At 37.6% G+C, this 22,026-nt stretch overlaps 2 protein-coding genes across 7 annotated transcripts in view; one reads left to right on the top strand and one right to left on the bottom strand.

The window, feature by feature from the left end:
• Positions 1-373: 373 nt before the first annotated feature.
• Positions 374-7,845, bottom strand: LOC18437861 (Microsomal signal peptidase 25 kDa subunit (SPC25)). Of its 4 annotated transcripts, none has more exons than XM_020669520.2 (5): positions 7,720-7,845; positions 7,382-7,533; positions 6,689-6,770; positions 1,449-1,591; positions 374-952 (listed from the first exon to the last, which is right to left on the bottom strand). In XM_020669520.2, coding segments are annotated over exons 1-5 (483 nt in total). In that variant the 5' UTR covers positions 7,825-7,845; the 3' UTR covers positions 374-951. The 4 variants fall into 4 exon arrangements, with proteins under 4 accessions (XP_020525179.1, XP_011624729.1, XP_088729366.1 ...); XM_011626427.3 differs by having other exon boundaries at positions 374-607; XM_088873240.1 differs by lacking the exon at positions 7,382-7,533 and having other exon boundaries at positions 374-607; positions 6,689-6,742.
• Positions 7,846-12,160: 4,315 nt separating this feature from the next.
• The window catches only part of SE (C2H2 zinc-finger protein SERRATE (SE)), a 30,210-nt gene continuing 20,344 nt past the window's right edge, over positions 12,161-22,026 (top strand). Inside the window, exons 1-3 of one of the 3 annotated variants that reach the window (XM_006848061.4) lie at positions 12,161-12,709; positions 17,204-17,313; positions 20,606-20,669. In XM_006848061.4, the coding sequence (XP_006848124.1) occupies positions 12,333-12,709; positions 17,204-17,313; positions 20,606-20,669 (551 nt within the window). In that variant the 5' untranslated portion in view covers positions 12,161-12,332. Of the gene's footprint in view, positions 12,710-17,203; positions 17,415-20,605; positions 20,670-22,026 lie in introns of all 3 variants that reach the window. The other 2 variants (XM_088873238.1, XM_088873239.1) reach the window with 2 other exon arrangements.

Below are 22,026 nucleotides of genomic sequence, written 5' to 3'. Positions count from 1 at the left end.
CTAAAGTGCGCTAAAGATATTAAAGAGATCAAAGTTGACACGGGTTTTCAGGTATACCCTCTCTCTCTCTCTCTCTTAACAATCCCTTAAATTTATAGGGAAAAGGTTTTGCAAGTCCACCTTCTCATGCATCTGTCCTGTTATTACTTAAAAGTTCACAGCATAAAAAAAAAAACCTGAGAGTTCATATTTTGTGCGCTCGCAATGAAATGCCCAAGACACTCAATGCCTATTGTGGTCGAGATGACCACATGAAGTTTCCCAGCATTGATTTGTCTTCGTTCATTTCTGTGTTACTTTTCTGGGTGTATTCATGTATGGGGAGAGAGAGTGAGCGAGAGAGAGAGAGAGAGAGAGAGAGAGAGAGAGAGAGTTCTCAAATATATAAGACCTTTTGAGGGTCAAAAACCTCGTTAGAAATGTTTGTATGAATGTTCTCTTCCTTGACCAAGTAAAATATGGTCCTTCTCCACTGGCCAAAAGTCTAAAGCCTTAACCATGAACCAGCTGCACTTAGTGGTTCTTCCTATCGTCTGCATAGTCATCGATCAGCTTCGATACATCGTTCCAAAAAAGCCCTTCCACCAAAATCCCATCCTTTGTGAACCTGCAAGATATATGTGCAATATCTCTTAAGCCCATGGCCCTTGATAGGCTATTTTAAAGGCTGTGACATAGATGCAGATAGTGTATCAGGGCCTAACACACACGAGTGTCAGAACACCTCAAAATTGGCCTTTCAAGTGCGACAAATCCACACACCATTGGAAAGAGGGGATGGTTGGATTTTAAAATAAAAATGGCTGGTGAGATTTTAGATCTAAAGGGCACCCTATGTGTTCCTAATACCCAATGGGTAGAAATTAATCGTGGTGGGGCTCAAATCCAATCTGCACTGTCGGTCATCAGAAATGGGCAGCAGATGCCCTTTGGAGTACCACATACCAAATGTCTACAACACACAAATAGTGTATGTTATGCTTCTAAGTGAAAATATGCCATGGAAAGAACAACGAAAGCATATATTATAGTTGGAGAACATAGCCCTTTGGGATCATCATCATCTGATGAAGTCATCGATGGAGAGAGAGAGAGAGAGAGAGAGACCCACCAGCACAGACATTGACCTGAAAGGTGGGCATTGCCTTCTCTCCAACATCCATTTTATCAGACAGTGGTGACCCAATGTATGTTCTTTCCATAGTCAGTGGACTCTAGCATTTTATTGGGAAAAAAGTAGGCCTTGCAATGGCCAGGCCAGGCCAGGCCAAGCCAGCCCTGCCTTGGTCCTGCTCTACAAAGCAAAGCCTTGACCCTGATCCAGCCCTACAAGCCACATATATATGTTGGCACAGGACTGAATTTAAACCTAGCCGGTCTGGCCTGGCCACCCAGCCCCTATCAAGCCTGCATGAGATTGTGAATACTTAAATAGAGATATATTATACCATTTAGTGACACTCTTAGAGAGTTTTACTGGCTTGTTTGCAGCGATGGACTTTGGATCAGAGCTAGCTATGGTGAGCGTGTACTCGTCAGAAAACCTTGGCAGCTTGGAGGAGATCATCAAACCTGTGCTATTGTATGATCCCTATATTTTACAAATAAGAACAATGACGATTGGGCAATCATTAATTAGTTGGATAGTATCCATCTAGTGATAATGGTAAAAAACTAATGGGGCATGGTATCTGGTATTAGTTAGACATAAATTTCAAATAACTTACGTCACATTCAAAGGTTCAAATCACAGCTTACCCATATAAAATAGTAACATAAAATACGAAAGATAATGATAGCAGCAACATGGCAATAACAGAAGGAAAATATAAATAATACTGTTTATCTTTGGTACAAAAAGTTCACAATCACTCTTGGCCATCGAATGTGAAATCGGGCAGCTGGGGGTGTGCAATTGACCCTGCCTAAAGTACGTGTTTGTTGGACCTTGTGCAGAGAAAACACACATCTCCTTGTGATCTCTTTATACCAAAAAGCAAATAGAGAGCAATATAATATACAATCCCATAAGACGAATATACGTTAGTCGCAGCAGTAGCAGCAGTAGCTAGATAAACCACAAGCAGTCACAAATTTCCCATGCATTATTTTTTTTTTGGCTCAGTTTCATATGTTTATGTAATAAGTTCTGAAATAAAGGTGAATGTGAATCCATATCATATGCAACACTCAAATCCCAATTCACATTACCATAAATCAACACTCGAATAATCATATTAGTGATGAAAATGACATCAAAAAAACCAACGGCTAAAACCAAAAAATGTGCAATGGCAACTACTGGAAAGACCATTCCACATGCTTTTATAATGGTGATGTTGCTCGTCATAGGGTTGGGACGCAGACGGAAATTACCGGTGGCTAACACCCGGCTAAAACAGCCGCGTTTTAGAGAGAGAAACAAAAGGTTAAGAAGAAATCAGCAAAAAGATAAAAAAATGAGCATCCGAGTTCTCCGCTAAGTACCCACAAACACAAGAGAGGGAAAGAAAAAACACCCACGAATAAGGTTTCTCTCTCTCTCTCTCTCTCTCTCTAACTTTTACACGTACAGTAAAAGGGCGTCTCAATTTTATTCACGTCTAAAACTTATGTTTACGTTGCACGCCTCCTTATTTTTATTACTTTCCTTCCTCCAAAGGATTACTCTTTAAAAACCTACCCTTATCTTCAAACAATAAGCAATGTCTAACAAGGACCAAGTTTGCACATCCTCATCACATAGGACCAAGCTTCTAAAGAAAAACACAAATTTTTCCTAAACTAACTCATATAAAAAAAAGGACTTATCCCACTTAAAAAAAAACGTACTAAAAAATGTGAAGGCTTATCTCTTGTAAACCTCATGTAAAGCAAGAAAAATAACGGACCTACCTAAAATAAGGCTTGTTTTAAAAAAAATAACAAGAAAAAAATAAAAAATTGAATAAAATAAAATAAATTGCTAATTTAATGCTAGTTCTTTCGACCGCGAACCAATCGCGCCAGATCCGATCATGCCAGATAGTTGAGCGCGATCCTTTCGACTGCATCAGGTTGTTAAGGAGAGATCGACTGCTCAGGATTTCCCTTCCCCTTAGTTATTTATGCTATTTTGGCACAGTTCCTCAAACCATCAACACTTAGTAGGCTACTTCCCATTTCTGTTGCACTTAATCTATCAAAAATAAGACCCCTTAGAGAGAGAGAGAATCCTCCAATTAATGGGTTCAAGGACCATAACTCAATTGGTAAGGCATTTATGGAAGCAATATTAGAGTCACCAGTTTACACCCAGCTTACATGCTAAACTAAGAGAAGCAAGAAAAGAATCCTCCAGCTCCACAGTGAAGCAGTATTCAAAACTTGAGATCACATGAGCATCTAATATTTTTCAGGATCCGTCTCCCATCAACTAGTCACATCTCATACAATTGTAAAGACCACACCAGGAAACCAGCAAATGTCAGCTTGGACACAATCACGATGCACCACTTGTGTAATCCCTTTTAATCAAGACTGCTTTGTGATATCAAATCTAAGAAACAATGCTTTTTATGTCCAGTTAGCTCAGAAATAAGGTGTAAACAATAAAAGCTACCATTCAAGATGAGAAAAACTTCACCATGATTGATACAAGCTAAGAATTTATAGAGCAATACATGCCGAGAATTCATTTTCTAAAAACATCTTTATCACATTTCAGTTTACACAGCCCTCCATGTGGTCCACTTAAAACAACACTAAAAACAGCAACTTCAAACAGAATCCTCAATTAACAACTAGTTTCCTAGCCAACCAGAACCCTAAGAACAGGTGATCTAGTCCATGCTGTATTTTGGAGCTCTTCCAAAAGTATATTGGAAATCTCAATAGATCTTCCCCATTAGGTTGCAGGCACCCTTTCAAACCATTAAGAACCACTTCATTTAAGAACAAAGGAAGCGGCAACACATATCAATGCTTTGCTCTATGTATATCAATAGAAGCCACAAAAGCTTCTCAGTCTCACTAACCTAAAGAATCAACCAGCAGGAAGAATTGAAGTAACAAGATGATTTATGTAAAGCTCTCATAAATGCTGCCACTAGTGGAGCTGAGGCTGTCTCGCTGAAAGTATTTGCTCACAACTGTCCCGAAACTCTTGATCATGAAGTCATGATTATCACTTGAACTTCCCTTGCAGCCTAGGTCCTTGAAAAATGAGTATTTACCCAAGGTTACGAGGCAACCAATTGCTGAAGCATTGATTATGACCTTCAATATGGAGTTCATAGACAAGAATGAAGTAGCAAACCTTGTGATGCTTGGACTAATCAGATTCCTCCCATTAGTGAACTGCCTCGTCAAAGCTAAGACCAAGGAGTAGTATATAAATTTCGTGATCATCTCCCCCATTATTGACAAACCCTTTCACCTACTTGAGCTTCCAAACACCACAGAAAATTAAGGAATGTTTCCCTTCTTATCCCTCCATCCATCATACATGACTGTGAGCCCAATTCTCTTCCACATTGCCTTATACTATAAACTGCCCCCTCAATAACCTCCTCATCTAAGCAAGGCCTATTATGCTCATAGGCTGTGTGGGCCTTTACTCGAACTTTGCTTTAGCCATACACGAGACCATAATAATATAGTGCACATTGCTGGCTACAACAAAAGGGATGGCAATATCATAAAACCATTTAACAACCACTTTCATCACACACTGGCTTTTCTTTTTTTTTAATAGAAGTTGGTCCTGATTCTTATATGCTCTAATGAAGGCTCTGGCCCGGATGTTCATATCCTCTAATTGAAGGCTAGGTAAGGTAAGGATCAATATGACACCAACAACCTATGTGGTTTGGTGGGTTGAGTGGGCTGAGAAAGTCTACCTTGTGCTCTTCACCCCCCAGATTGTGCTCTTACCCCCTAACCCTGTACTCATTGCCCCCCACCGTCTCCATAAAACTCCTACTCCCGAACAAACTAAGAGTGCATCCCCCTATGTCCTTAGCTTTCTATGCACATCGGGAAATTTGCGAATAACCTTCTAAGGAAATCTTGCACTCAGCTGGATCTTCCCTATGCAACTGTATATTATTTATTATCATTTGAAAACTTTCTTATGAGTTTTCTAGTCCTTTATCGATTCTCATTTTTTTGCAAAGTGGATGGAGCTACATGGAGCTAGAGCTCCTTACCTACAAAGTATTGTAACCAAGGTGCTCGGTTAAACCAATTCCACAAAAGTTCTGAACAAAACTGAACTACTAGAGCACATTCCAATAGATGCACACGACAAGGAGGAACAAGTCGGGTGTTTCCAGGCTTCAGAAGTCGGTCTACATCCACTACAAAAGAAGCAGTTGAGGAAAGAAGTGTGGACTATGTCCTATAAACTTGGATCAGACATTACCAGAAAAATCAACTCAAGAGTAGTTAATGGAAATGGGGGCCTTTCTCAATAAGAGGCTACAGGAAGAAAATATGGGCCCCATCGACAATGAAGATGCTAGTAGGAATAAAGAGGCACAAGTTGAGGGTGGAGCACGAGTTGAGACGCAAAGGGGATGTGTGGAGGCAATGATTATGATGATGTGGCCACTGATAGAGATGATGGTGGTAAGACATAAGAGCCTGAAGGACTAGCAATAGGGTGGGATAAGCACAAGAGATTAACTAGCCTGGATATTTGGGTTAGAAGAGGCTGCCCATGTTACCCAACCAACAGATTCATTCCCAAACGTTATGGCAATCAGCCTAACGTTGATCGAGATGGCGGTGCTCGAGATTATTGAAGCCTCCCCATCATTCATATTGGGAAGGAAGACAAATCCAAAGACCCACAACATTGACGACCACCAAACCACGGCTAGCAATTACAACAAAATACACTACAACGATACACAAACCAGCGCCAAATCATTAAAGAAATTTACTGAGCATCAACCCTATTCTTAGTAAGGCAAGTGCCGCAAGTCACATGCACCATCTGCATAAACATTAATAGTATAGTTCTCTAGACAATATCAGTATGCAATAGTGGCAAACATTGGCAATCATATTTTGCACCTTCAACTCTGTAGGACAAAAATCAGTAACACGCTTTCTATAATAATGCCTGTCTTGATAAGGTAGCAAAAGTAGATTCAGGCAATAAACCCATATAAAGAAAGCAGTACAAAACGAACACCTCCCACACAAGTAAACACAGTAGATGAGAACTTGGAATTTGGTAAAAGAGGTAGATTGCATCTCCTTACTGTGCAGAACAACTGAAATTCTTAAGGAGGGTGAATTTTGTTTAGGGAAATTTTATCAAAATTTACTAACTTGACAACTATACAACATTGTACCCATTTTCAACTATTCCAACTCATGATCACGTGTATTTTGATGGGATTTTTTAAATTAAATCCAAGTCTATGGTTAAAATATTAAATAGTTTATCTCTTAGATGCATTTTGATAAATTTTGCTCTTTTTTTTACAATCTTTTTCTAATTAGATTTATTTTTTATAATCATGATGCATATTGTGAGAAATTATTGGGTCTATGTCCAAACTCTAAAGTTCAAAACACGGCATGAGATTGCACAGAAACTGTATTTTATCAGTGGCCTGTTGCAGCAAATAACGCAGACAACTTTGGGGGGAACAAGTTGAGAAAAAAACATATGAGAGAAAAATTAAACACTTACGGTGAGCGGATGAGTGAAAAGAAATGCATTCTTCTCCTTTGTGTACATGAAGAACTGCAACAATATGTTGAACAACACATACTTGCCAGAGTTAAGGTTGTGGAATGAACTTCTTCAGCAAAGCACGCATATTTAACCAAATGGTAAGCGTTTATATATTTCTTACTATCAGCAATTTGGTGATGCCGAAACACCAAATCACCAATTATAGTACCAATTTCAGCCACAATTTTGAGAAACATTGCAAACAAAGAATTGACAGATAGGTTTTCCATTTTTCCTTGGAATTTCAAAGGAAAACACCATAAGGATTAAGCAAAATTCAGACAATTTTTGTCAGAGATTAGCCTAAAATGAAAAAAAAAATCTATGAATAAAGAGAAAAATATCAAAACAGTAACTGATTTTAAATGGAAATTTGAACAAGACACCATGAAAATTTTCCAAAATTTCATTGATTCCCAAAAATCTAGTAATTAGAATAGTCATAAATTAGTCCCAAAATTGAGTACTCAACTGATATTTTAGTATCAGTCTTGGTGTTTCAAATAATTCACTGAACTATACCGCCAAAACAAGCACAACCGAAGCAGAAAATTAAACAAAAATCCACAAAACCAAAAATCCACAAAACCAAATCACAGATCCACAAAACCAAATTATACAGAAAACCATATTATACAGAAAGGATATAATGCAATACAAGCAATGAGAAAATCCCTATTCTCAGGAAATTTCTTGGGATAAAACTGAGCAGCAAGAGCTATGGCGATTATGATCACGCCAATAAACAGTCTGGTATTGCTCAGAGTGAAGTCCTCCGCATATCCCTTACTCGTAACAACCTAGTTTAAAAAAACAGCATCAAAAACCCTAAGAATCATACTTTTAACGTGAACACCAGATCAAAATTCCAAAACTATAAATTCAGGGTTTCCTTGAGAAAAAAACATACAACACCTGATCAAACCATAGCTGTGAGCCTTGTACAATTGAAACAATTGTCTCTTTTAGGGTTAGGGTTTTGTTACCTCGGTTACGGTTTCATCGAGGAGGTGTTTCATGGAGTTTTGATCGTTGAGGTTCGCCTTTTTAGGGTTTTTGTCTGAGCTTCCTTTGCTCGAAGACGACGCCATCCTTTCACGGTCAGCTCTGCCGAATTGAAAATGAAGCAATTGGCCCCTCTTTATATGGAAGAAGCTTATAAGGGGTTAACAAATAAAATGTAGAATTAAGTTATGGACACGGTTTCTATGCGGCCAAGCCCGCATATGTAGAAATGCGGGCCACTTGATAAAATCTACTCTTGAAATGGATTTTAAGACTTAATTTTTAATGACATGTAATCTCTAACATGGAGTTCGTGAATATGAAAAAATAAATGAATTTTAAAAACTATAAATAATAATTTTGGTAAAAAAATATTTGGACTAATAGTTTCTATTGTTTTAAGATAGAACACCTACTTGCATCTATCTTTAAGATGGATGCTTTACACTTTCTAGATCGCATAAGTAGAAATGCGGTCCAGCCTGCATTGAACAATTTTCCATTAAGTTATGGGATTAAATCAAAATGTTTGGGTCGAAAATCATTTTCAATTGAGGCATGATTTGGGTACCGTGGCAAGGAAAATCACAAAAAGATGAAATTTATGGACGGCCTAGGTTTATGAAAAACCAACTAAAACTTCAACTCAAATCCTCATCTGGAAAGCACTTTCGGCAACAAAAATCTTCATGATCGCTCTAAAATCAATTTCCAATACAAACAATAAATTTTGAAACTCAAAAATTAGGACAAATCTTGCGGATATTTGAACACTTGTGTATGAGGCTAAATGGACGGTCTAGAAAATTTGTTAAAATATACACTTTTTTTAAGCTTGAAATCCTAGTTTTTTCTCATAACCATAATATTCAAGCCAAGGTGATCAATATAAAGGTTTTCCAATGTTTAAATTATAATTTTGGATGAGTTATGAGGTGAGACTCTGATAGGGCTGCAGCCTGTGGAACCATTCTCCATCACAAAAAACTTTGTTTGGGCAGGAAGTTTTTTCCCATCTTCAGTACTTTTGATAAATTTCCCTAAAATATAATATATATATATATATATATATATATATATATATATATATATATATAATTACTAAAAACATCTATGTTCGCTGAACTGTACGTCAAATTTGAAAAGTGCCCCTCCTATGTCAAGGAAATTTATTAAATTATTTAACATTTAGTCCGTATTTTTTATCTAATTTTAAATAATCCGCCAAATGATACACCAAAATGGGGTTCAAAACTCAATAAATCACACCCACGAAAAAGTGTCAAATAGTTTAACTTTATTCATTATTATTTAAATTTTTAAAATGAAATTTGGACCCTTTCAAATTAACCCAACAAACAATTAAGGTGTTAAATCGTTAATCTCGTGGTTTGAAAAATCGTAAGGGCGTTTCCGATTGCGCAATTTGCCGCAAGACTGCCGGCGTACTCGGCCGGTTCTTCGATAGATTTAGGCAAGTCACTCGGTACACCCACTTATCCGGCAAAAACATGGTGAAAAAATAATTCTTTTTTTTTTCACTAACAATTCATATACCATAAAACTATAAAAGTGAACCCTAATATGCTTGTTAGCCACAAAAAACCAGTCGATCAAAAGTTACCTTCGGTAAATATTCTTCATCAAAATCCTGAAAGTTGCCTTCGGCAAATATTTCTTCATCAAAATCCTGCCAAATTTGAGCCTCATAACTCACTCCACCTTTCTTACAATCTCTCTTTTTTATAATTAACCAATGCATCAACAATTTGTTTTAAGATGTTAGCCTTGGGGCTATCTAACGGATCTCCATAGCTATATGTGGATCGAATAGCAAAATAAAATCAATCAAGAGCCTAAAATTTATGACTTATTTGACCTTGAGATTGAAAATATTCGATCTTTCTTATTGTTTCACCCAGTGATTTAAAAACCAAATTGGTGACTTGGATCGGGTGCCCCAAAAACCGATATGTATTGGTGAATCGGCAATTTAGAACACCATTTTACTGTGCGGAAAAAACAGTGAACTAGAGAAAAAACACTTGAAAATACGGTGGATTGGCAAAAAAAAAAATGAATCAGTGAATTGGTGGTTCGGATCATTGTTGTAACATAGAGAATCACCGTTTGACCATGCAGAGCTGCCGTTCCCTTCTAGACTTTGGTCATTTTCTTGTATATACATAAAACCAGAACGGGATGACCGATTCACAAGTCAGAGGGGGCGATTATGTGTCGACCCAACATTTTTTAAATAACTGAGTTCACCAAATCCATTCAAAATTGTCCCAAAATGTCCAAATCTGCCCAAAATGCTCCTATTACGCATAACCCATAACAAAACATTTGGAATCAAAATAAAAAATATATATTTAAAATTAAACTTTGGCTAACTTGACAAGCTTGTCAATTTGGCTCGCAGCTTCTACCCTCAGGCTAGAGGTTCAACCCACCGATCCATATTTTTAAACAGTGGTTCATCCCATGGGTGCTCCCAAATAATTTTTTTGCAATAAATTATCATGTATTTTTTAATGGAAAGAGTTTATATAAGTGCAAGGCTCTCTTTTTTTTTTTAACATTTAACGAAGTAGAACACGACTATAGGCCAAGTATAAGAGTCTAGCAGAAGATATACCTTTCCATATTGCAAAAGCATACCTATTTATTGATAACTTTTTAGGAATCGTGTAGCTTTTGTCCCACCCATATTTGGTAATAACGATCTATAACTATAATGGACCATGAGGTCCTCTACCACCATTTACTAAGTAATGCCTCATTAGCTGATACGAGCCTCCTGATACCCAGTCCACCTTATTTTGTTAACATACAAATAATATGATGTCTAACCAAGTGGAATTTATTATTGTCTTGTCATCCACTCCATAAGAAGTTCATCATCAGTCTCTCAAGAATTTTAATTACTGCTTGTGGAGCTCTAAATAGAGAAAATCAGTAGATGGGCAGATTTGCCATAGTGGCATTGATGAGGGTGACTCTTCCCCCTAAGAATAGGAACTTGCACTTCCATCTATCAAGTTTGTCCAGGAATATTTCAATGGTATACAGAGCAATGGACAACCGACCATCAAAAAGAAGAAATTTGAGGCAGTTGATTGGCAAGGAATCAGCTTTACAACCCAACCAAGAGCCCCAATCTAGAATCTCGTCTTCCAAGCAATTAATGCCCATAGGAGAAGTTTTGTGCACATTCACCTTAGCACCAGATACAACTTCAAAGCATTAAAGAAAAAACCATAGGGTTTTGATTTGGGAGAAATGTCATTCAACCGACAAAATAGTATCATCAACATAGTGAATATGGGAGATAAAAGGGCCATCAGGGGCGATCAGAATACCATTGAGCAAGTTAGATTGAACTACCCCAACGAGCATCATGCTTAAAGATTCAGCAACTAGTATGTAGAGGAATGGAGAAAGTCGGTCTCTTTGCAGCAGGCCTCTTGTGGCTTTGAAGTAGCCACATGCTTTCCCATTTACGAGCACGGATAAATGAGCAGAAGATAAGCATCCGGAGATCCATCTTCTCCACTAAGGGGTAAAAACCATTAGGTTTATAACTTATCTAGGAAATCCCACTCCACCCTATTAAAAGTTTTTTCAAAATCAATTTTAAGAAAGATACCTTTATTCCCATAAGACCGGGCAAAGTATATGACTTATTGGGCTACAAGAATACCATCCATGATATGTCCACCCTGGACAAAGGTTGTTTAGGGCCCGAGATAACTTATCCCAAAACCTTATTTAGTTTATTAGCCAAAACATTGGCTAAATTTTTATAAGAATAGGAAAGCAGGTTTATGGGCCGAATATCTCGTAGGGAGTCCAAGTTTTGCTTATTGGGGACAAGAGCTAGGAAAGTAGAGTTCAAATTAAGGCGCACATCAAGAAATTAATTTGAAAAGGTTATTTTGATGTTAAAAAATCTTCAAATTGATCATCTTGACCTCAAGATGCATGAACATGATAAAAAAATAGATTGAAAGTTTTAAAATAGTATATATTGTTATGTATTTTTAGACCATCAAATTTAAAGACTTTCAAGTTTTTATAAATATGCTCGATCTACACTATTTTTGAAGCTTTAAATTATATAATTAGAGATGAAACCACATTTATCTATAACAAAGATTTTCAGTATTGAAACCACATTTCTCTATACTATTTGAAGGTGTGTTTTACTTCGATTGTTTAGATCCTCGGCCCTATACAAACCGCACCCACTTTTAACATTCTATATATTTTTATCATGTTATTTGGACCCACAAATCATACACATCGTGTGGATCAATCTCACCTTACTATGGTACTATCTCACCCATAGACCATGCACATGTGGACCACATAAATGAGCCGCCACCCTCAAATAGCCGAACATTTTATTTGCTCACTCTTTTACATTTCCCGTCTCACTCGCTCAACAAAGAGAAAAACCCTATCATAGCGGCATAGTCACGATTTTGCCGGGAAACCCTAATTCTCCCGTTTAATCCCTTAGTTTTCCGGTAAAAATCTTCCATTTGCCGGCCAACTGCTTGTCTTTTCGGCCATCTCTGGTTTTACGATGGCCGAAGTTCTTGAAATGCCCCTTGAAACCCTAGATCGAAGGCGGGATCGCCAGCCTGAGCGCAAGGAGAAGGACTTTGATGAACCTCCTCCTCCTCCTCCTAGGAAGAGAGATAGAGATTCTAGAGAGAGAAGGGATGAGAGAGATGATCGATTTCAAGGGAGAAGAGGGGATTATTATGACAGGAATTCTAGAGAGAGAAGGGACGATGGTTATAAGCGGAGGGGAAGCCCTAGCCCTCCTCCTTATGGGCACAGGGATAGAAGGCACTCTCCCTTGAGGCGGTCGCCACCTTTTAAGAGGTCGAGGAGAGATGATGGTTACGATAACCGAAGGGGTAGCCCCAGAGGTGGTTTCGGTTCAGATGATAGGAGGTGCGTCTCTTTCTCTCTCTTCAAGCTTTTGTTGGTATTTGCATTATTTTTTGTTTGGCGAGTATTGGCCCCTCTTTCTCTCTCATCAAAGTCCATCACAAATGTTACTGGTTTTAAGTATGGTACCTCTCTCTCTATCTGTCATTGCTGTTAATATTTTTATTGATTGATTTGTGATGTGTCTATGTATCGCTTTCGTCCCTATCTATATTGATGGGTCATGATTGATGGATTTAGTTTCATTTGTTACATGATATTTTTCCAATAAATTCTGTCATTGTTTTTAGAATATGGGATGGAAGAGCTAAATGCACCAAAATCAGTAGCTATATACTTGGTCTTGGTTATGGGAGCCGAGCAAGTTTTGGATGCATCTATTTTGTATCATGTTATTGTTTATATCATCAAAATTTCTATTAAAGAAAGAAATCACGAATGAAAATTTAGCTGCTTTTGTTAAAATTGTCAGGACGGGGCTTACAGATTGTACCGATGAGGTGAATTCCTCCTATGCTATCACTTGTATTATTAGAATAATTTTTGTCATAGTGGTCTGAGAGGGAAATGGATAGGGTAAGCCGTGTGAAAATGAAAGATGGAAACACAGACCTTATCTAAGCCCCACTCATGCAGATTTTATCAAAAGAGTTTCGAAATGAATGTGAGAACTTTGCCCACTCATTTGGGCTGTGGATTTCTAGGAAATTATGTTTTGAATGCTAATATGTCACTTGATTGATGATTGACAATGTATAATGAGTTGGGTCCTACCTAACTAGAGAGTTAAATTATATGGGTATTGGGCTTTTCCTTTATCTCATGTTCCATGGTAAAGATTTTATGTCAGGTTTGAATTAGATGAAATTGGGTATTGAGTGATTGATAGAAAATTTGAGATGGGATGTAATGGAATGCGCTCATCTATTCATTAAACTAAATATAGATGCTGAAGTGTCATTTATTGTAACATGTGGATATCTGTACTATAGGAAGATTTGGTCCTTCCTTGGTGGGTGGAATTAATCATCAGGGTAGAGTCACCAATATCATAGAATTTGGAGCCAAATGTGCTTGGCTAATGTGATTTGGTCCTTCCTTGGGTGGTGGAATTAATCTTCAAGGTAGAATTACCAATGTCATAGAATTTGGAGCCAAATGCGCTTGACTAATGTGGACATCTATTGCAAAGTGGTGACGTTTTCATTTATCTAGAAAATTGTGAAAAACTTTAAAGCTACAGAAATCTCAGCAAGTTAGTTTGCTTCTACCATGTATTTACCTTTTTCTTTGACAAATAACAATGTCAAGTAATTGGAAGATTTTATCATTGAGTTGCATCTTAGAGTGCACAGACGTGCATGCGCAGTAGTCCGGGGAAAGAGATAAAAATAAGCAGAAAAAAGGAAAATATATAGGAGGATATCCCATAAAATATGAGATAGGGGTCAATGAATCTTCAATGGACTAAAGAGACGAAAAATAAACAGCAAAAAATAAAAAAGATAGATGAGGATAGCTCATTAAATATGAGGCAGGGTTCAATGGATCTTCTATGGACTATTGCAGTGGCCACTGCCACCTCTCATATTTTTGATAGAATATTTACTTCATCATATGTTTTCATCCGTACATAGGGATGATTTCTTAGCTGCTTTGGAGAGCTGAAAGATTTCATCCCTGAGAACTGCCAAACCTGATATTTTAAAAGCATGAGATGGCAACTAGGTGGTCTCCACAAGTTGAACTTCGAAGCACATGAAATCAGAAAAATAAAAATATAACTTTTTTGGTGAGGCAGCTGCCTCCGACACCTAGGTGGCCAAGGTGGGTGCCAATGCAGCCACTAGGCGCTTGCCTCAAGACTGGCTGCCCCAGGCCTCAGTGTGGTGGATTTGGTCCTTACCTCTCTGAGGTTGCTGGGCGGTCACCTTTTATGACACTGGCCAGACCCAGCGCATGTAGACTATATATTTATACTTGCATGTATTACAAATGCATACATTGACTAAATTTGACCACATGATCAATTATAATATGGGAATTATGACTCCACATCCCCTTAGGTGTGATCATGCAGTCACGTTGAAGCAGATTGATGCATGATAAAGATTGGGAGGCACTTTTGGAGAAATAAAAATCATTGAGCAAGTGTTTCCAAGAATATTCTGTAATAAAATGATCAGTTTAAGTTTGTTAGACCCTAGGCAATTATTCCCAGCTTTTGAGTTCAACCATTGCTTAGTATTTGTCGATTATCTTTAATGTAATGAATTTCAGGTATCAAGCATAAAAAAGTTTAATAGTAATAGCTTCAAATTTGAAAGAAAAATTGAAGGACGGTCCCTTACATTTTCAGGTGATTTGGTTTTCAGGTAGTAGACTTTAAAGTTGAGGTCAGTAATTACGTTAGGTGCTATTTCAGGGCAATACCAGTAGGTTCATTTATTTTACTATTCTCTCTAAGTTTATGTGTTCTTTATGTTATTCTTCTTGAAATTGGACTTATTGTGGTTTACTAACTTGCTCATGCTAATTTTTATACTCTTACAAAAACCTGTAGTTCTTTGCTCTCATTACCCAGGTCCAAAGTGCTTATTCCCAGTAATTTGCACATGATTTCTCATTCCTTGATGTCCACTACTCTTTTATTTGTCTGAAAATGTTCACTAGTAGTTGGTGTCAAATGTTGAGGAGAAGAATAAACATTTTCTTTGCTAAAACAAGAGAGTTTTACAGCCTATGACATCTCTCATCAGCCTTGATTTGATGGGCGTTGTCTGGCATAGTTGTAGGACCAAGGTAGCCTGGCTCCTACGTGGGTGTGAGGCGTGAGATGGAGGTAGAAAGAAGGGGCTAGGGTATGATTGAGAATGCTAATTAGGTTAGTATTTAAGGACTTCTAAAGGTTTTAAGGTTCCTACGGACATCAATACAGTGTGGTTTTGGACCTTATGAAGGCTTCTGAATTGGGTAAAATCGGATATAGAATGTCTAAATGAAGTAGAACTGGGGGTAGGGTTATGGGAAAGGATTTTGTTGGGTGGGTTTCTTAAACTGGGAAGGCTTGCTGGAATTTCTTAGCTCAGCAGGTGTGATGGTTATAGGGTTGAATTGAAATAGGGAAAATTTGAGGATGTGAGGGTGTAAGGAAAATAGTGATGGGTTGGGGGAGGTGTTGACTTGCTTATTAGGGTTCATCAAGGGTTGTTTTAAAAGGCAACAAGAAGGGAATCATGGTTGGGGATGTTAACCGATTCTCCCAAAAAAAATAATTGTTGGGGATGTGTGCAACACTGGAGAAAGAAGACGACTCTAACTTATTTGGGAAATTGCCAATCTTGAGTTTGAGCTGTAGTATCAATCTTTTTATAAAAAGAGGTGAGAAATCTGTCCTTGCAGAGTGGTCTCTCACTGTAATTGAATGAACCAAAGTTTATTACTCAAAAGTTGTTTTATTTTGGCCATAAGCTTAACTAGGTATTTACAGAGGTTTGAATCCCTCTATGTTAGACTCATCCTGGGACTCAAGCTCTCTCTACTGTTCAAAACTTCCTAGTCTTTTAGATGCTTTTAAAATTAGGTAACATATGTTTAGGAAACTAGACCCTTGCAAAATATGGAAAAAATATTTTCTATAACTCCCAAACAACATAGAAAACTACCTTGCATGCAATTTCTGGAAAGAACACCCTAAAACTTAAAAAGGACGCTTGGCTTTTCTAGTTATATTAAATCCAAACCTAATTAATCCTAAAATCCATAGCTAAATACCTCATAAGCCCTTTGATAATGATTGGAGCCTAATGCCCGATTAAGAAAAATCTATAGAAATAAGGGTCGCAGATTTCGAAGAAATCTTAATTTGAGGTTCGGATCATCCTCAATATACATCTGTCTGAAGATATATTCCTTCGGAAAGGAGTCCGCAATGTGCAGGTTTATAATTGCAATACATTTTTGTCTTGAAGTTTTTTGACGAAATTGTTTGGGATTTGTGAAATATTGAAAAGTCTAATGCTGTATACTCTGATGATAATTATCTATCAGTACTATATCATACTGAGATTCTGTGGGATTAGCTGCTTCGTGCATCCAATCTCAAAATTAAAAATACTTTATATCTAGATGCATGTTCCAAATGAGTGCGTTTTAAGCAGTTGTACTTAATGCATGTGAGTGTATTTCTATTTTTTTTGTTGGATTAGCTGCTTCATGCATTCAATGTCAATATTAAGAATACCTTTTATCTAGATGCATGTTCCAAATGAGTGCATTTTAAGCAGTTCTACTTAATCCATGTGATTGTATTTCTATTTTTATGCTTATGAAGATGGACATCTTTTGCTTAGTTTGTGAGCTTGTGAAACTGCAGGGAAGAGTGCCTTTTAGTTTATCAATAGTTGCATAAAAGAGAACATTCTTGATGGTTTTTGTTTAGCAATTATAATTTAGTAATTCATCATCTTGGATCTTCTTTTTATGCCTTGGCAACAGATTTGGTCATGATTATGGAGGGTATGACAGAGGAGGAATGGGGGGCAGACTTGGGTATGGAGATGAGAGGTCTCATGGCCGTCATAATCGCGCCTCTGGTGGTTATCAAGGTGGAGCTCCTGGTACCTATTTGATTTTGTGTCTTTTTGGGCTTGAGTTGAGCGGACTCTACAGCAAGCCCCAGAGCTACTAGGTCCATCTTTTTGGAAATGTAGGATGTTAATATTATGTTAACCTTTGGCATTTATGGATTTGATATTTGTTTGAATTAGACTGTCCAAGTAGAATTTGATCTTTTTTATTTAAGGTTAATTTCCTGCTAACTGCTCGAAAGGAATTGATCACTGAATTCTCCAGGTTTATGTTGCCAGTGAAGTAAGATCACCCGGTTCGTGTTTCTTCTGTCTAAGATAGCACGATCGGGTGCATTTCATATGTAATTGACCTATGCATATGGAATTTCTTCAATAGATAACAGTTTAAATAGAAGATTAATGGTGAGTTGAATTAGGATTGAAGCCAAATGGGCATGTAACCATAATTGGAAGTCAACATGTTTTTGTTTGGAATCTGGGAAGTAGAAAACATGTTGAATGGTTCTCTCTGACCACTCTGGAGTTTGCAGTTGATACCTAGTTCCCTTTCTAATAAAATTCCTCATGCTTTTAGCTCATAAATAGGCATACTCTGTCTCTTTATGACTCGTCCATTTGCAAGTCATTGTCCATAATTCAAGATCCTGAGGCAAGATATAGAAAACTTTAGGCGTGTTAAAAGGCTTTCACTTCTCCCTTTTTAGTTATAGATAATTGCCAAAGATGTCTTAGGAGTTACGAAATTTGCCTAGGCTATCACCTGGAACTATTGTCAAAAATGATCTCTAAAAAACTGCAGCAGGGATCTGAACTTTGGAATGGAAGTACTGGATGACAAGCTATTCACGAGCTAATTTTCTTTAACTTGGGAACCAATCTTCGAGGCTAAACACCTGCTGGATTTAAAGGAACCTGGTGAGTTTTAGAGCTGTAGATGGTTTGTATCGGCACCCTTCAAGATTCTTTTTTTTCTTAGGTAAGGCCTTTGGTAATTTGTTCGGCACCCTTCACGACATTTTCAAATTCGGCACTGTATGTCAGTTGGATGCATGCTGCAAGCGACCCATGAGATCCTCCATTGATTTAGGAAAGATCTAGAGAACCTTAACGAGCTAATGAAATATTAGTTAACGAGCATAACTAGTCCTTCAAGCATTTGGGACTCTAACTTTAACTCCTTTATAATTCTGTCAACAAGCTATGAAATATTAGTGCTTGAAAGAGAGGTACTAGCATTTCGCAACACCACTATCTTTTATGCTTTAACTAACCAAAAATAATCACCCTTCAAATTCTAAAATTCCATATTCCCTTCAGAAAATTTATCTTTACAGCCCCTAATCCTGCCTTCTACGAACAGACTCCCTTCACTTTGGATGTGGCTTGTTGACCCTCAAACATGGTACTGCATTTTCATTGTCCCTTTCTCTCTCTCATTAATGGACTAGATTAGACTGGAGTAAGGGCATATTTGCTCAATTTTTTGGTTGGGTCAGTGCTGTCTCCAAACAAAAATGGGCAATATTTTTGGGAAATCTCTTTGAAAACCTAATAGCAACCTTTGTGTCATGGAACCAATAATTAATAGGTGTAGCCAGTTTTGATGTTAGGTTGTTGTAACAATTCCTGTAAAATTTTGATGTTATTCAATGTAGATACAGTTGACCCATTCAAAATGTTGGGAAGTTGTCTCCTTAATAGTCTATATGACCACATTTGAGAGGTGTTGAGCCATATCCAGGATGAAGGAAGTAGGGCTGTAAAGGATGGAGAAGGCCGGGGCCGGCACAGCTTGGGTTTCTGGCAGGTGTTTTGGATATTAGGATTAGAAGTGTGGTGGTTATGCTTTGGTACTTAATGCCTACAAGATACTGGTATTCCAAAATGTATCTCACTTGTAAACACAGGTAAATTTATTGCCTTTGAGGATTCGTTGTTTCAAGCACCGATAAAAATTTGGTTGAAAGTGCAGAGAATGTAAAAGAGCCTGTGAGATATAGGTATCCAACACTAATGTCTCATGCGGATTAAGTTCTTGAAAATATCAATGTTACAAATACCAATATCTTATGCATGGTGGTTTTTCAAAACTGCTCCTGTTTTGTGGAGAGGATTGGAAATGGCTCCTTCAACAACTTTTGACCACTTGCGGCATGTGCATTGATGGGTTTTTTCTAAAGGAAATCAGCAAAATGTATTATTGACTATTTATTTTTTGAGAGAAATATTGACTGATGTAACTCTCACTCTCTCTGATTTAAATAAGAAAAGTAATTTAGTTAGTCCTCCATGCCAACTGTCACCATTTGCTTCTTCTTTATATTGTCTCTTTTGTTGTTGTTGTTTTTTCTTCGAATGAATGTGGTACCATTATGCATCTTTTAAAGAGCAAAAATATTTGGTGTCACTATGCTACCATGTTTAGAGTTCCTTTTAGTGTTTTAAAATGCGGGTTGCGGTCCCGATGCGGTCCAGATGCGGGCGCATCACCCCAATGCAGTTAATAAATAAATAAATTCAAAAAATCTGAAAAAATTCGTTGATGCATGAAAAAAGTATGGAGGTGATTTATGTAATAGCAGGTATTTAATAAATAATAGGTATTTATTTTATTTATTACCTTCAATATTATCAGCTGTTTGGAGACTTTGAATCCCCTATTTTAGAAGACATTAGAAAGTAGAAACTAGAGCTTGAAAGTAGCTTTATGGAAGACATTAGAAGATTATATTATTGTAATTCATAAACATCCAAAATCCATAATCGCAATTGCAAACTTGGCCCTTGAAACCCTCGATATGTTGATGAATCTATGCGGACAACCCAACCAAGATTGAGGGCAAATCGACAATTTTTTGAAAAAAATTTCTGCCTAATGCTTTATCTCTTCGTTTGATCCAAAATGTGGATGTTTTTGGTGTTTGGAAGGGAGGATGGGGGGGGGGGGGGGGGGGGATGACCAAAATACCCATGCTTGTGGGCATTGTTTTTGCCCACGAGCTATGCGGCTGCATATGCATTGGGATGCGGCGCATGTGCCGGTGCATCCCACCAAGGCGCATATGCCGGTGCATCCCACCAAAGTGCATATGCGCCCCTATGTGATGCGCTTCAGGGTGCATAGTGCATTATGCAGCTGCATATGCAGCGATTGTGGCCGCAGTTTAAAATAGTGGTCCTTTTTCCCTCTCATTTGTGTGTTCCAAGTGAAAAACTGAAAAAAACTATGGTATTATGGAATTGTATATTTTCTTATTGCCCTTTCCTTTCTCTGTTTTGTCTAATACATTATGTCACCCTTTTGCAGATTGGTCTGATTCCGGTCGTGCTGGTTTTGGTGACATTTCAAACACATCTGGTACCACCCTAAGGTTAGCACTTTTGGAATGTTACTTTTAGGGCATGAGTGTTGTTTGTGTCCTTCCTGCTTTGTTGCGTGGTATTCTTTTTGTTGCACCTCAATTTTTCTAATTGATATGAATGAATTTTGGCTGAACAGGCTTAGGCTAGTATTTAAAATTTGGCATGCTTCAAAAATAAATAAAGACGCACAAAAAAAAAGCACAGATGATTTCTCAAAAAAGAATAAAAAAAAGAAGAAAAAAAGAAGAAAAAAAGAAAAATATGCGCACTGCTGATTGACTTCTTCATGCTCTGATATCAACTTAGATTCAGACAATGTAACCTCAGTCCCGCCCTTTGGGCTGGTGTCTTGTGTTGACATGTCCTGAAACGGGTCAGACATGTTATCCGTCTTTGTCTGTCATGTGGCATCACCACTACAGTTGTTGATACTTCATCTCACAAGGGGTGGCTTATGTGTCACATGTGGATTCATGTCTTGCCACTTGGGGAGTCATGTGGTTAAATGTGGATCAAGTGTGGTAGTCAAGTGTTGAGCATAGTTGTTGGAAGTGGCAGTGAGGGACTGTCACATGCTAGAAACTCTGGAGGTCGTGAGCACATTCTGTACTTCTATTTAATTTAGAAATAAAATTGTTAAAAAATAGATACCCGATTAAAAAAGATCCAATAATACCTTAAGACAGAATAGAATGGGTGCATAGAAAAGGACGGAAGAATTAATTATTAATTTAATTGAATATTGTTTAATTAATAATATTTTATATTCTGTTGAGGTGCTTGTTATGTAGCAATAATTCTGTAAGATACAATGAAAAAAATACCACAATGGGGCACTTTGGGATAATGTATAAGAATTAGCTGATTATTAATTCATAAATCTGTTTTATGTACATATTAGAACATCCACAAGCATTTAAAGCTGCTATATTTATATTTTACACTTTACAACCTTCAAATGCATCAGAGAGAGGATGATCATAATTAAGATCCAAATGAGTCATGTTCTTGGCCTCTTCTTGCCCCTCAAGTGGTTAGGAGCGACCCATAAAAAGAGGGGATCAAGGTCCCAAAATTTATAAATCTCATGGAAATCCCTATCTTGGAGTGCTGGAGCGAGATTTAGGAGCAGGATTGACACCTAGGTCTTAGTAACTATGATGTCGAGTGACGTGTGGTGGTCAAGCGTGGAGTATATATGGTTTGTTGTCAAATGTGACTACGTGTTCTTTGTAGGTCTGTGTGGAGTCACTCGTAGTTTGACTTAGAAGAAGTTGTCCCTCATGATACTTGAACATCCAACCTTTTAGGTTGGGGATGAACGTTCTACCACTACAAGTCCCAGCTCGGTGTGGGCCAAGAAGG

This window comes from Amborella trichopoda, chromosome 8, assembly GCF_054954075.1.
Source record: "Amborella trichopoda isolate Santa Cruz 75 chromosome 8, AtrichopodaSantaCruz75HAP2 v2.0, whole genome shotgun sequence".
Lineage (NCBI taxonomy): Eukaryota > Viridiplantae > Streptophyta > Magnoliopsida > Amborellales > Amborellaceae > Amborella > Amborella trichopoda.
The sequence above is the reverse complement of the archived record's forward strand: the minus strand, read 5'-3'. Positions and strand labels throughout refer to the sequence as shown.